The 14256-nt window shown below is 32.1% G+C and overlaps 1 protein-coding gene across 3 annotated transcripts in view; it reads left to right on the top strand.

Annotated features, from left to right (window-relative positions):
• LOC112681653 (disheveled-associated activator of morphogenesis 1) overlaps window positions 1–12423 on the top strand; it is a 47899-nt gene extending 35476 nt beyond the window's left edge. For all 3 annotated transcript variants that reach the window (XM_025551910.1, XM_025551913.1, XM_025551912.1), the window contains 13 exons: window positions 6544–6672; window positions 7892–7981; window positions 8072–8344; window positions 8845–9324; window positions 9398–9515; window positions 9606–9738; window positions 9822–9948; window positions 10017–10562; window positions 10635–10933; window positions 11006–11315; window positions 11409–11663; window positions 11737–11907; window positions 11978–12423. In XM_025551910.1, the coding sequence (XP_025407695.1) occupies window positions 6544–6672; window positions 7892–7981; window positions 8072–8344; window positions 8845–9324; window positions 9398–9515; window positions 9606–9738; window positions 9822–9948; window positions 10017–10562; window positions 10635–10933; window positions 11006–11315; window positions 11409–11663; window positions 11737–11907; window positions 11978–12253 (3207 nt within the window). In that variant the 3' untranslated portion in view covers window positions 12254–12423. The remainder of the gene's footprint in view (window positions 1–6543; window positions 6673–7891; window positions 7982–8071; window positions 8345–8844; window positions 9325–9397; window positions 9516–9605; window positions 9739–9821; window positions 9949–10016; window positions 10563–10634; window positions 10934–11005; window positions 11316–11408; window positions 11664–11736; window positions 11908–11977) is intronic.
• Window positions 12424–14256: the final 1833 nt, after the last annotated feature.

The raw sequence follows: 14256 nt of genomic DNA, 5'->3' as shown, positions 1-14256 counted from the left end.
TATACGACAAAAATTAAAAATAATTACATTTTTATCCAAAAATTTTGACTATTGTATTGTTTGAAATAAAAATGTCGCTTTGGAAAAAATCAATTTAAGTTAAATATGTCTTAAAAAGTATAAAATAGCGTATAAAAGTGTAAAATATGCCCTAAAAACAAAAAGGACTCAAAATATGCATTTATATGCAAAATAAAATTTCAAAACTAGCTTTGTGAAAGCATGAAACGTATTTGTTTCGTACTCTGCTATTTTTGTGACTGCGCAAAACAAATATGCAAATGCTTCAAGTCCTCTGTCCTAATAATATCTATGTATTATATGTAAGTATTATGTTTTATATCTATGTATTCAAAAAAAAATATTGAATATGCAAATTTGAAAAAAATTGGCTGAATGCTTAATGTGTATCCCACCACAGAGCGCTCTTTTACAAAATTTTTTTTTTTATGATCTTATGCATTTGTTAGTATCTATCTAATATCAATAAACTTAAAGATTATATTTTTAATCCTATAGCATAGGTATCCCCCTTGAATATTTACGATACCCCCCTCCCGGGACAGAAGGTCTGAAATAAACACTGTGTATTATACTACTGTACATAAATAATTACACAATCCGTCTTACGATTCCATACACCGCGACAGTGGTTGTCGTCAAGGGCAATACGTACATGTCTTTTAAGTATATCCGAGTAATTTACTTGGAGGACGAATAGTGGTATCGTAACCCGAACCGCAGGATAAACGATTATTATAATTAACATCACGGTTAAGGACTTCGCGTAATATGCGATTGCCCTACGGGCGGCCGCGTTATCGTTTCGCCCACGAGTTTCGTTGTGCTGTTCTCATGTGTCGGTCATACGATTCCTTGACGATTTTCGCAGACTTCTCGATTCGTTCATCACGTATCATGTGTTGTTCCATGCACGTCGTACTGTTTATATATACTTTTTATACTCGCTCAAGGCGTACATTCGTTGTACAGTAATTATTATATTGTTCTTGTTAATCGAACGGTTAGTGCCCGTGTGCCCGTGCACCCGTCATCAATCCTGCGGTACACTCTCGGGTTTTTAATATATTGTGTTATACATGTGAAATTTTAACGCTCACACGACGCATAATATTATTATGCTCGAAACAGCTGCAGCAGCGCAAGACCATTTCGATAGGAGTTTTTATTTTTTTTTTAATTTTTCACTTTGAAAATAATGTTACGAAGTTTCACTGCAGTCGTAATTTCAATCCATCGATTACCGTTCGGATCTTTCCGACACGGGAATGTCCGAGTCATTATAACAATAGGTGTACAGAAAACGATGTTGGTTCTAACGTATCGTATTGGTAAATTAAACACGATTTAAGAATCACACATTAACGTCGTGTAAAATGATTCGAAAATGGAAAATGTCGAAATTATCATGTAATAACAGTAATAATAAAAATAATAATAGTAATGACTGGTGTTAAACGTTTACCGGCGTATAAACTTATAAAATTTTTATACTGTACTAACACTTGGGAAATAGTTCTGCTGTTACAAAACAACGAACAGTTTTTTTTATGTATTTAGATTTTTGTAGTTTACTGTAGTAAAGTGTTTATTTTAAGACTTCATATTTTTTGCGACTAATCTGATATGTTACTGTTACAATTCGTACGTAATTTTCATTTTTTTTTTTTAAATCATTTCCAATCGTATCAATGTATAATTTTATTATTTTATGTGAGAATTTTTTATAGGTATATCTAGTACAACATATATTAACATAATCTTTGTGGTTTTTACGTGTGGAAGGATTCGGTGGGTCTATCTTTAAATTGTAATTTTTCTTATATTGATCTATATACGATCACATATGATATGATATAATGACGTTAATAATAATTATAGATAGTTATATATAGTTATTTAGTTATAGTAATAAGTACTATTAAATAATATTAATAATAACACTTTATACTTAAACCATATTTTTATGAATCGTTCAATAAAGTTAAAAATAAAACGTAAAAATACGGAAGACCCTCTTGAAAATAATTTTAAGCTGGAAAAATAAGAGCCATAGTTTTACTTTTATTCATATTTTTATTTGTAATCATATAAACTCATGTTTCTACAGGCATAATTTTAAGACCGATATTTTTTCTTCATTTAGACATTTCATTAACAATTGATTTAAAAAAAATGTGATCAATAATATAATTTAAAATTATATTGAAGTTCAATCAAAAGGGGCTTGAGTCGGATTACGCTTGTTTCTATTTAGTACAAAAGCAATCGGATTTTAAAATGTATTTCCTGTTTTGAACCCGAATTCGATTCAAACATTATGCAATTAGACCTATCCGAAAATGAGATAGGGGTGAAAAAATAAGTAATCATACTGCTGACTGGTTAGGTTACATCGTTTATGTTAGGTAATCATGTTCGTTAGACGTAATATACTGGACGTTTGGAATTCGTTTTAATTCACTCCCTTCGATAATATATTATATATGTTATGGTTTTAAATTTGAAAGTTATAAAAATTCATCATCACTATCGTAATGACTGCTTGTAAATTCGGTTAACTGAAAATGTATGGAGATTTTGAAAAAAAAAAAAAATTATAAAGAACGCTCAAATGATGTGCGGTGTGCTATAAATTTCACTGTTATCCGCACTCACGTTTCTTGAGAATGAAAAATAACGACCTCTCTGAAGCATAATAATCTGTTTTCGATTTCTATTTTACTTAGGCAAGTTATAGTATTGTACAAAACAGGCGGGTCACGTTTTTCGCCCCAAATGTATACGATTAAATGCATTACAGGACCAATTAGCCCATTGCTGATGCTGTTCCGCTCGGAATCTAATAATTTTGGTATAAAAAAAGAGAGTTAAAGAAAACTCGCCGTATGAAGATGCACTATTGCCATAATAATACATTCACACCTATTCATCTGTCGATGTATAATTTTATTTTTTTCATTTATTTCATTATAGTTTTCAATCCAAAATATGTAACCGATGACTAGACGGTTAACTATAAACATTTCGGGCCATGTTAATAGGAGTATGTAGGTGGTATACATAATTTCGTGGGGTTTTCCTTGACTACAATGTTTACCGTATTGAAAAATATATATTTGTCCAAAATCTAACGTTATCCTATTGACGTGGTGTAATTAATTGTTTAACCACCCGCGGCCTCGTTGCCCGAGGCATAGAAATTTCAACAATCAAGCCAATTCGTTTGCGTTTCCGGAAGATTGAATTTCGCCGGCGTCGCGAAATCTAACCATGCGTGCGGATGATGACCCGGTGCCGCGCAGCTGTTGAACATTACGACGGGTTTACCGTTTGGCCGCGAAACGAGCCCGTCGCGCGTTGAACCGCGAACGGATCGCCGACCGCTGCACCGGGAGACGGACCCATTGTGCCGAAGGAAAGGAATTCTCGGGACGTAAACGCTCGCTGACCTAGCCCAAGCGTTCCCTTGTCTTTGTTCGTTGTTGTAATTGATCGCTCCGGGCCGCGCACGCACGTGGTCAAATCGTGTAGATTAATCTACGGGGCAGACATCCGCGGTGTTATTAATGTTATTCATATGCGTATGCTTTCTCCTACCGGGTGAGTCATCGTTGTCGGGCGCGGACGCACAGGGTTGTTGACGTGTTATTGTTGGGAAAACGTTTCGCTGACCAAAAAAAAAAACTGTCCCCGTGCGCGCGGAAAACATCGGGAAACGTAAGGGATGATGAAACGCGTGTTGAACATCAACGCGTCACGCGTGTAGTCAAGCGCAGTCACGCATCAATAGTGGTGTTTGTATCGCTTGGACCGGTTTCTACAAACAGTCGTACAATAGTAATAACAATGCGTAGGAGTTGTACGGTCGTCGACGATTTGTTTTTCATCGAAACCGTATTTCTCTTTGCAGCACAACGAGAGAAATACATCGATCAAGTTCGTGTTACGTAACCCGTCGACTCGTGGTCGTCGTGTTTCAAGATCATTACTGACGATGAAAAGCGTCGTGTATGATTGTACGTGTATAAAAGCATTATTACACGTGAAAAATTAGAAAGTAGAAAGAATACACTACTCTTCGTCGACGTTTTGATTCTTAATTTTTTGACGCCCGATGTGTAATACATCACGTGCGGTGATTTAATTAAATCCGATGAGTTCTACACAAGTGCACCCATATATGGCGCAGTCAATTATCAAAGGATATTATTTATTTGATAACCTCTAAAGATACATATTGTCGATGCTTAGGACGTAGAGTGATGTATAGAACCTTAGTACGTTCATGTATGGTACTACATATAGTGATGATAACTTGATGCACTTGAAATGTTATTTCATTCTGTTCAAATATTTTATTCTTCTAAACTTATATATCTGTTTTTACCGTGAATAAATGCGCGCTATTTTTTAGTTAACTGAGATTTTATCATTTCTCCATAAAAATTATATTGAAATCTATTTTTTTATTTTATTAAATTTAAAATATGTTAGCATGCTAATACAAGTTTAATATAACATTAAAATCAAATCTCTACGTAGACTAGAAAAAGTTCTGCATATTATGATTTTATCTCGCAAAATACCTCTCATTTAAATGATCACCATCCGGTTTGAGTGTTGCGAGTTTCCAACCTTTCGACTTCATTACTCATTACAACATGTTTGTATGCATATCTAATATCTTTTCATTAGATAAATATCTATAGATCCTAGTTACAAAAGTAAATACTCTATGATTGGATAAAGAATATTTTTAAATTTATTTTCCAAATTTTAAAACGCTATACACATAACTTTTCATAACCTTAAAGGATGTAAAACGTCATAGAATCTTTCCGTTTTCAGGTCACGTAATATGTTTAGTTTCATGAATTTTAAGTTCATATTCGGGTTGCACAACCAATATGATTACAATTTTGATAGAGCATAATAATTAAAATATTATTGTCGATTTCTAAATTAAAATGAAATAAGTTCCGTTTGAATTGGTTTGAATAAAATATTATAAAAATAAGCTATCAAAGAATTTCTAGCTTAATTCCACCATCAAAGTTTTACACTGCATATTTTAGTTCAGCCAACACCTGAGCTTGATGACAGTTGAAATCGTCATGTTAGATAATGGTAATGCTTACCACTTTGTGTGGCGGGGTTCACGTGAAATTTGAGTAATAACTTTTAAAAAAGATTGTTAGATAGTGAAGTTGACTTTCCAACCTTATTCTTTCTTATACATTTACAAATTCACCAGTTACATGTGTCGAATGAGCCTATAAGACGTTCGATGTAAAATGTCAATACTAAGCCCACGTCGTTCTCATTTAACCATTTTTCCAATTATATTTTTTTCAGCATAACTGAGCGTATCTTATGTAATTCTAACGTGTGTATATATATATATAACAAAGGTGGGCAAGTTAATGAAAATAATTAACTGTGGTTAGTTAAGTTAATTCAATTAAATTGCCTTCAGTTAAAGTTAAAAGTTAACAAAAAAAAAGTAACTCGATAAGTTAAAAGTTAAGATAGAAAATAAAATTAACTTAACTCAGTTAAAAAAAAATTAATTTTTCTAATATCATATGTTATGCTTGTATTTATAACGAATACGCAGAATACTGAAATATAAATTATAATTTATAAATATCTCGGACGACCTAACCTAACCAGCAGGTACCTGTGTTATTAATATCCAATTTTAACTTTACACTTTTAAAAGGCTATGCTATTTATTTTTAAACCTGTTTTTAGAACTACACTATAGAGTTAGACTAAACTAAAATCGTATTATTCAATACCGAATAGATCATTAAATAGAACTCGTGAAAATAGCAAGTCTATACAATAGATAAAATATCAATTATTACTATTTACTATAGTATCTATAGATTAAAATATAATTTGATTATTATGAATTGAGGATATTATGTTATTATATTAGAAAAATAAATTACCAAAATCGAAAGAATAAGTTTAGCCTGATGGTTCCACGTGATAAAAAAAAATTAGAATTAACTTAACTGTACAATAATGATAATTAACTATAAAAAGCTAAGTTAAAACAATAAAAAAATTAACTGAATAAGTTAATAAGTTAAAAACAAAAATAATTAACTAGTTAAGTTAAAAAGTTTAAAAATTAAATTTTTAACTTAACTTTAACTTTTTAACAAGTTAATGCCCACCATTGATATATAACCATACTCGTTTACGGTACAAAATGATTCGCATATAGCGGCCTATATATTCCACGTAAATAATGTGATAAATATGTATAAATCGTAGTGTACACAAATATGTGTTTATTGGTGTAGGTTTTTACCTTTCGGCCGTCGCGAGAATGATTGCGATTGATTTTTTTTTACGCTAGTTCTCGTAAACCGTGTAAGTAGGTAAATGGTATTGTTCAATTATTAGCCGTATTATATAGGGTTTATTATTAAATGTTGCTTTGCTCTGGAAACCGACTGTACAATGTGTGTGTTCCAATGTGTCATATATCGGTATTATTTGCAGGACGACGAGCCGCCGGAGATCACCTACTGTGTGGTCGATAATTCGGGCACCCTGACGTTGCAGACGATGACACCTACTCTGCCCATGCCCGAGAAACTAGAACTAGACCGTCTGTTCGCCGAGCTAGTGGTAAGTGCATTGTGAGGTCGGCCGTGGTCACCGTCGTCGATTATTCGACGTTATTATTATTGCCAGGACGTGCGTGGAAAATCGTCTCCAGGACAGCGTCGTGACGATTACGCAATGATCGTTTTCCACTTACGTAACATTCACACGCACACACACATCGTCGACTGCGTGCGATCGCATTCGACTCGCATTGTATGTCTGTCTGATTCTCAAGGGAAACATCGGCCTACCAAAAGTCCTCTCGGAACCACAGTTTTTTAGGACCTATAAATAATTGACCACTGCTTTCGCCTGCCCGCCGCACCAGTCTAACCCGATTGTTTAATAACTATCCTCGTGTTATATAATCTCAATGTTATTGTGTATAAATACGAATACAACGTTATCTCTCTCGATTGTATTAATTTTTTTTTTTTTTAACTCCGCAAACGCTGTGAATACGACAATGAATACACATAAAAAAATACAATAAATAATCCAAAACGCGTTGAAGAAAAAAATTAATTTACCATCGCCCACTTTTTCGAATAGTTTCATAATTGTCGCGCTACTGCGTAAAAGCCGAGAAAACATTATTTCTATCCCTGATTGGGCATTTACCGTGTGACTATCCTTGCACCGATTGATTTTTCAAAGGAGATCGAAAGGAATGAGAACATGAATTTAAAGCCACTTGATTGTCGTACCAATGCGTTGACCGACCAATACCACTTAAACGTATGTCAAGATGGGTAGGTAGGGAAAAGAAAAAAAGAAATCCTGAAGAAAGGCAGTTATTATTTCAGTATTACCCGTCGCGAACCGTGCAATCAAATTAAATGCGTTAGGATCTCTGTTATAATACAAAACAAAATTAAAAAGGCATACGTTTGTGTATATATTATACATACGCACATTCTGTCATTAAATTGTAATCATCGTTGTTCATTAATGTAATGGTGTAATTTTCATTCAAACCGTTACAGTTTAAAATTTATAGACATTATTTTTTTTAAACGATTTCTTAACCTGAGGGACCCACATGGGTCATAACCTAACTCTTGACCTGGAATTAGAAACGGTGAAACCCAGGACTTACGTGTGTTCGTGAATATTACGTGTAGTAGAATCATTTATTTTCCGTGTCGTAATTTGTTTTCTAACTTATATCAATTTACTTAACTTTATACATCTTGATACCATGTATAATCTATATTTTATCGATGATTCGTCATTATAGGAAGAACTTGATTTGACGGCTACAAATAAAGCAGCCATGTTGGAACTTCCCGAAGAAAAGAAATGGCAAATTTACTGCAGTAAAAAAAAGGTATTAGATGTAAATTAATATACTTGCTAAAGAAAATATGTTATCGAAAACATTTCGTACTGACAGTAGTTTTTTTTAAATTTATTTTAGGATCAAGAAAACACGACCGATTTGTCGCAATCTCCAGAAACTTATATCGATCATATAAGAATTGCGAACGGAGATCAACGAGAGAACACCAAATTGTTTGATTCCTTAAAGACTGCTCTTCGAACTCAGCCTCATAGTTTCGTCTTGAGATTTGTCCAAGCTAACGGACTTGTCACTCTATTGGAAGTATTATCTTCGATGGATTACGACACTCAACAAGGAGCTATACACACATCAATAATTGGATGTATTAAAGCCCTTATGAACAACTCTGTAAGTTTGTTACTTAAATATTTGCTTAGTGCTCGTTCGTAAATTACTCGCACAGCAGCATTTACTTTTTAATAGTTTCGCGACTAATTGTTATTGTCGGTATAATTAAAACGTAATAGTGAACGACGTATAATATTTTTTGTTTATTATTTTTAAAACTGTTGGCTTGCATAAATATTTATGTTTTAATAATTTAAATAATCTTATATATTTATAAATATATTCATCTTTTGACCATTGAATCGTGACTTATATTTTAATAGAAGTATTTATATAATAAGAGGAAAACACAATAATTTAGAATTTATACTAACCCTTCGTACTTAATCGTTTTTCTTGATATTAAACCTAAGTTCGAAAGAAAAGGAAATTTCTTACATTCGGGTAAAATTAGTGGTTTAGTGTTTTAAGATTATTATTCGTCGCATGTTTATTTAGCTAATTATTATTTGCACCACTTTTTCTTATAATAATATTATTATTGATTTGTATCGCTCTAGACTGGAAGATCTCACGTGCTGGCTCATCCTTCGGCCATTAACACGATTGCGCGTAGTCTACTCACTGAAAACCCTCGTACTAAAGTCGCCGTGTTGGAAATCCTTGGTGCTTCCTGTTTGGTCGCTGGCGGTCACAAGAAGGTCCTCAATGCCATGACCGAGTACAAGGAGTTTGCTCATGAACGTGCCAGATTCCAAGGCATAATTAATGATTTGGATAGAAACACTGGCAAATACAGAGACGATTTGTCTGTTAAGACAGCAATCATGTCTTTTGTAAACGCTGTCCTAAGTTATGGACCCGGCCAAGAAAGCTTGGAGTTTAGATTGCATTTAAGATATGAATTCTTGCAGCTTGGTCTCAAGAATATTACTATCAAGTTAAGAGAACACGAGAATCAAACGTTGGACCGACATATTGATTTTTTCGACATGGTTCGCAAAGAAGACGAAAAAGAACTGGCGAGAAAATTCGAACAGGTAACATATCCGTTCGTCAACATTGTAAAATTACAAGTATTATTATTTATCCTCAACATTTATCTAACTTTAGGAGCAAGTAGATACCCAAAGCGCTACTTCTATGTTCGATTTGTTACGCAGAAAATTGAGCCATTCTCCGGCATATCCTCACTTCCTTTCACTCTTTCAGCACTTTTTGCTGTTACCTCGTAAGTAAATCAACGGAATATGATGGATTGGTAGAATACAGTTATATTGTATTGATATTGTATGATAATTGTTATTTTAATGTGTTGCAGTTGAGTATGGAAGTCTTCCACAGCACTGGCTTCTGTTTGACCGAATAGTACAGCAAATAACTCTTCAAACCGATGCTGGTACTGATAATGACGTGACACCAATTAATATAAATGTCAAAGAAATAGTTCATCTGTAAGTCAATAGATAATAATTTTCCAATCATTTTTTAGAATTATAACAGACACTTATTTCTATGTTATTTTAATATCTTAAAGACTGGCCAAAGAAGAGGAACTTGTTGCTGCAAAAAAAAAAGCCGAAGAACTTGAAAAAGAAAACAGTAGTATTGCTGTTTCACTTGCTAAAAAAGAACAAGAACTAGACTTAAGAAACCAAGAAAAAGTAATCAAATTCTATATTTAACAAATATTTCAATTACATTATTAATTACACGTTTATATTTACTTTAGGAAGACATGGAAGCCAGTATTTCAAGGGTTAAAGAACGTTTGGAAAAGGAAATATCCATTCATTTGGAAACTAAGCAAAAGGTATCAGAACTCGAAGACACTACTAGTGAATTGCAGCACCGAGTGTTGTACGAGCAAACAGAAAGGAGAAAGTTAGAGGCAATGCTTAGTAATGGAAGCTTACCAGACGATGCTAAAGTTAATTTCACTGCTTCAATGCCTATTCCACCTCCGCCTCCACCTATGGCTAAGACCCGTGGGCCCGCACCTCCACCAGCGCCTCCACTACAGTTGCCCCAACCAAATTTTCCACCTCCTCCTGGCTGTCCTCCTCAATTGTCCAGCAAGCAGAGGTCTGTTGAAATTCCTAAACCTTCTGCTCCTCTGAAGTCCTTAAACTGGGCCAAATTACCAGAAACCAAAGTAGCTGGAACCGTATGGGCCGATATTGACGAAGGCAAAATGTATTCAATCATTGACTTTGAGACTGTTGACAAACTATTCTGCGCATACCAAAATCAAAAACCCAACGGCAGTACTACAGTGGTAAGTATAATTTTTAATGAAACAAAAAAAAACTTGTGTTAAACTGTTTGGCTAATGTAAATTTTTCTTCAGAATGATGGGTCCTTAGAGGACTTAAGACAAACTGGAAAAAACAAATCCAAAGTGTTGTCAGTAATTGATGGCCGCAGAGCTCAAAACTGTACCATATTGTTATCGAAATTGAAAATGTCTGATGAGGAAATAGCCAGAGTAATTTTGGACATGGATACTAAAGATGTGTTACCATTGGACATGGTAGAACAACTTTTAAAATTCACTCCAGGCCCAGACGAAGCAGCCTTATTGGAAGAACATAGTGATGATTTGGGTTGTCTTGCCAGAGCTGACCGATTTTTATATGAAATTTCCAAGTTCGTATTTTATAAAAAAATATAATTACTCGAATATTTTATTTATGGTTTTTTTTTTTTTTTGCTTTGTAGAATTGCTCATTACGAGCAACGTCTTAATAGTCTAGTATACAAAAAGAAATTTGCTACATGGACAAGTGAAGTGGAAGGCAGAGCGAAAATTGTGATGGAAGCATCACGAGAAGTAGCTCGTTCCAGACGCCTAAGAAAATTGCTAGAATTAGTGTTAGCTCTTGGAAACTATATGAATAAAGGAGCAAGAGGGAACGCTTGGGGTTTCCGTTTATCATCTCTAAATAGACTTAAGGACACCAAATCAAGTACTGTACGAGGTACAACATTATTACACTACATTGTTGATATGGCTGATGAGAAGAAGGAGGTATGTAATATATTATAAAAAATATTTTTGTAATATTTGATTGGTTAGGTGTTTTTTTTTTAATTATTTAATTATTATTAATTAATTAAATAGTTCAAGGATATCTTGTTACTGGAAGAAGATTTACCTCGTGTAAGAGGTGCCTCTAAAGTGAGCTTAGCTGAACTCGAAAAAGACATGTTACAGCTAAGAAATAATTTGAAAGAAGTAGAACGAGAAGTTGAGTTCCAGAGAGTTCAACCTGTTGTGCCGGGTGATATGTTCCTACCAGTAATGAAAGAGTTTTTAACTACTGCAACATGTAAATTTTCCGAATTAGAAGACTTGTTCCAAGATATGAAAACTAGAGTATGTATTTTACTAAATCATCAGCATTCTGATATTTAAAAACTAATTAAATTAACAAATTATTTTCTTATAGTTTGATAGGGCGGTCAGACTATTTGGAGAAGACAACTCTACTATACAACCAGATGATTTCTTTGCTATTTTCGATTCACTATTGACAGCTCTTTTTGAAGCTCGTCAAGATAACATGAATGTTAAAAGGAGACGAGGAGAGGAAGAGAAGCGAATAAAGCATGAGAGTGATGTATGTGTTATATAATTTATATTTACTAATGGTTAGTTAAATGTTAGTAATTACTCTTTTTTTTTGTTAGTTAAAAAAATTAACCCTTGAACGGAAAAACTGTAAGGACGGAGCAAGTGTTTTGTCAAATGGATCTGCTGGACGTCGAACCACTAATCAAGTATCAATTAATGATCACACGGGTGATAAAACAGAATTTGATGATCTCATCTCAGCGTTAAGAACAGGAGATGTTTTCGGTGAAGATAGTATGGCAAAAATTAAACGCAGTAGAAAATCTCGACATTCGCCTCCGGCCAGGGAGCATAGCAGGGACCGAGTATTAAACAATACACGCCAAAAATAATTGAACTGATATAATATTTTTTCAGTTAAGTTTATCATTAATAAAATAAATGTTACTAATTCTTGCATTTTATTCTACTTTCTGTGATATACATTGTGTCGTATCTAAAATTGTGCGTATGACTACGAGTTGATTTTTATTGGCTTATGAATATTTTTTCATCTTATTTTCTTGTATGATTTTTTTTTACATGTTTTATTTTAAAAACATTTTTTTAACTTTGAAGTTTTCTATCCTGTAAATTGTAAATATGATTGTATCCTCATATATTAGATTGGATGGTTGTCAAATACTTTTATACATAGTTAATAGATTATAATTAGAAGTTATTAAATTATAATTGTCAGATAATTATTTTCCAGTTTGACTAAAGAGGAAGTGATGTTTTTCTACATTTAAAATCAATTAATTTATATTATACATTTTATTTTTTGCTTTTGATTTAACCCAATTAGTACTACATTTCAATATTGTTATTGTTTTATTTCATTTTTTTTTTTTTATACTTTTTGAAATAATTTTATACTTTTCTGTTTTATTATAATAATATTGTGTTTGTGTAAATAGTTTTTGAAGAAGCATATATATATATTATTGATCTAATACATTTTAGACTAGACGTGTTGTTAAAAGTATTTCTAATCAATTTTATCGTCATAAGTTAATTGATTTCAAAAGTGTTTTTATACATTTATTATAATAATTTATAACAATATTTATTCATCATGTCAAGTGTTATGATAAAAAATAAAAAATAAATAAACAATTGTTTAAACAATAGTAAGTTATACAATATTGTAAATGTTACATAGATTATAACATTGCCGTAATTGTTGTTTTAACAATCTTTTTTTAAAGTTTAAAAATTCCTAGTTTTTATTACATTATTTATTAAGAACTACATCAAATTTCAATTTATTATTTTAATTGTTTTATTTTTTAAATAATTTATAAAAAACTGAACAAATTCATAACTGCATTCTTTTTTTTTTCATGTATATATTTAACTAAATATTAAAAAAATATTGAAGAAGAGTTAGATTCTTATCCTTGATAACCGATCAAATTACTTAATAATAACTCTAGCAGTCAATGTTCCATATGAAGTATAATGTTGCATTATTGGTTCATGGTATTCTTGATTTTTTTTTTTTTCATTTAACACAGAAGTAAATAGTTCATACAAAGTTGACTGCTTGTAATGGTCTCCTTCAATCTATATTTTTTTAACTAAAGATATAAATGAAGTAATCTAAATTAAATTTTTAAACTTTTTGTCTTAACAAAATTATTTTATCGATTTATTACGATTTCGAAATTACTGGAAAAATGCTAAGAAAACATGAATATTTCAATTTTCTATGAATACCCGAAAAATTATTGAAAATTATTCCATCTATAGTATTGATTATAAATATTAGAATTTATAATACTGCCATAATAGATAAACGGTGATGTAAGTATTTAATGAAAATTTAATGTCTATTCGATTACATATTTTTGAGTGACGATGGAAACAAAAATTAAATTTTGTCGAAACCGATAAATGCTGTAAATGTAACCGCATTTTCATAACTTTTCGTCAATTGTTCACAATAATTAAGAAAACTATTAGGAAATTCGTAAAATGACCCCTTTTCAAAGTAACGACTAGGCTAAAAATTCCTATCGGATTTATATATCCTACGATCCTTGTGATCGGATAAATCCTTTCGTTCAAAATCATATACAAGGGCACAAAAGGAAAAGAAAAACACGCATCATGGTAAATCATGATCAAACTAATGCATTCATCTTTCACTGAGAATTCATATGTAAAAAAAAAAAGAAATTATAGGGCTAGGGACTTTGTGTCCTAAAAAACCTTAAAATATGCGTGAATTTATATCCCAAATAATCACTAAATATACTATAGAAATATGCATTAAAAAAATTTAAATTTATATTAGTAAAACCTTTTTTTATTATTATATTAACTGATAATCATTGATTATCCAATTTTG

The sequence above is a fragment of the Sipha flava genome, unplaced genomic scaffold (assembly GCF_003268045.1).
Source record: "Sipha flava isolate LNK unplaced genomic scaffold, YSA_version1 194_pilon_pilon, whole genome shotgun sequence".
Taxonomy (NCBI): domain Eukaryota; kingdom Metazoa; phylum Arthropoda; class Insecta; order Hemiptera; family Aphididae; genus Sipha; species Sipha flava.
This window is presented reverse-complemented; position numbering and strand designations above follow the sequence as displayed.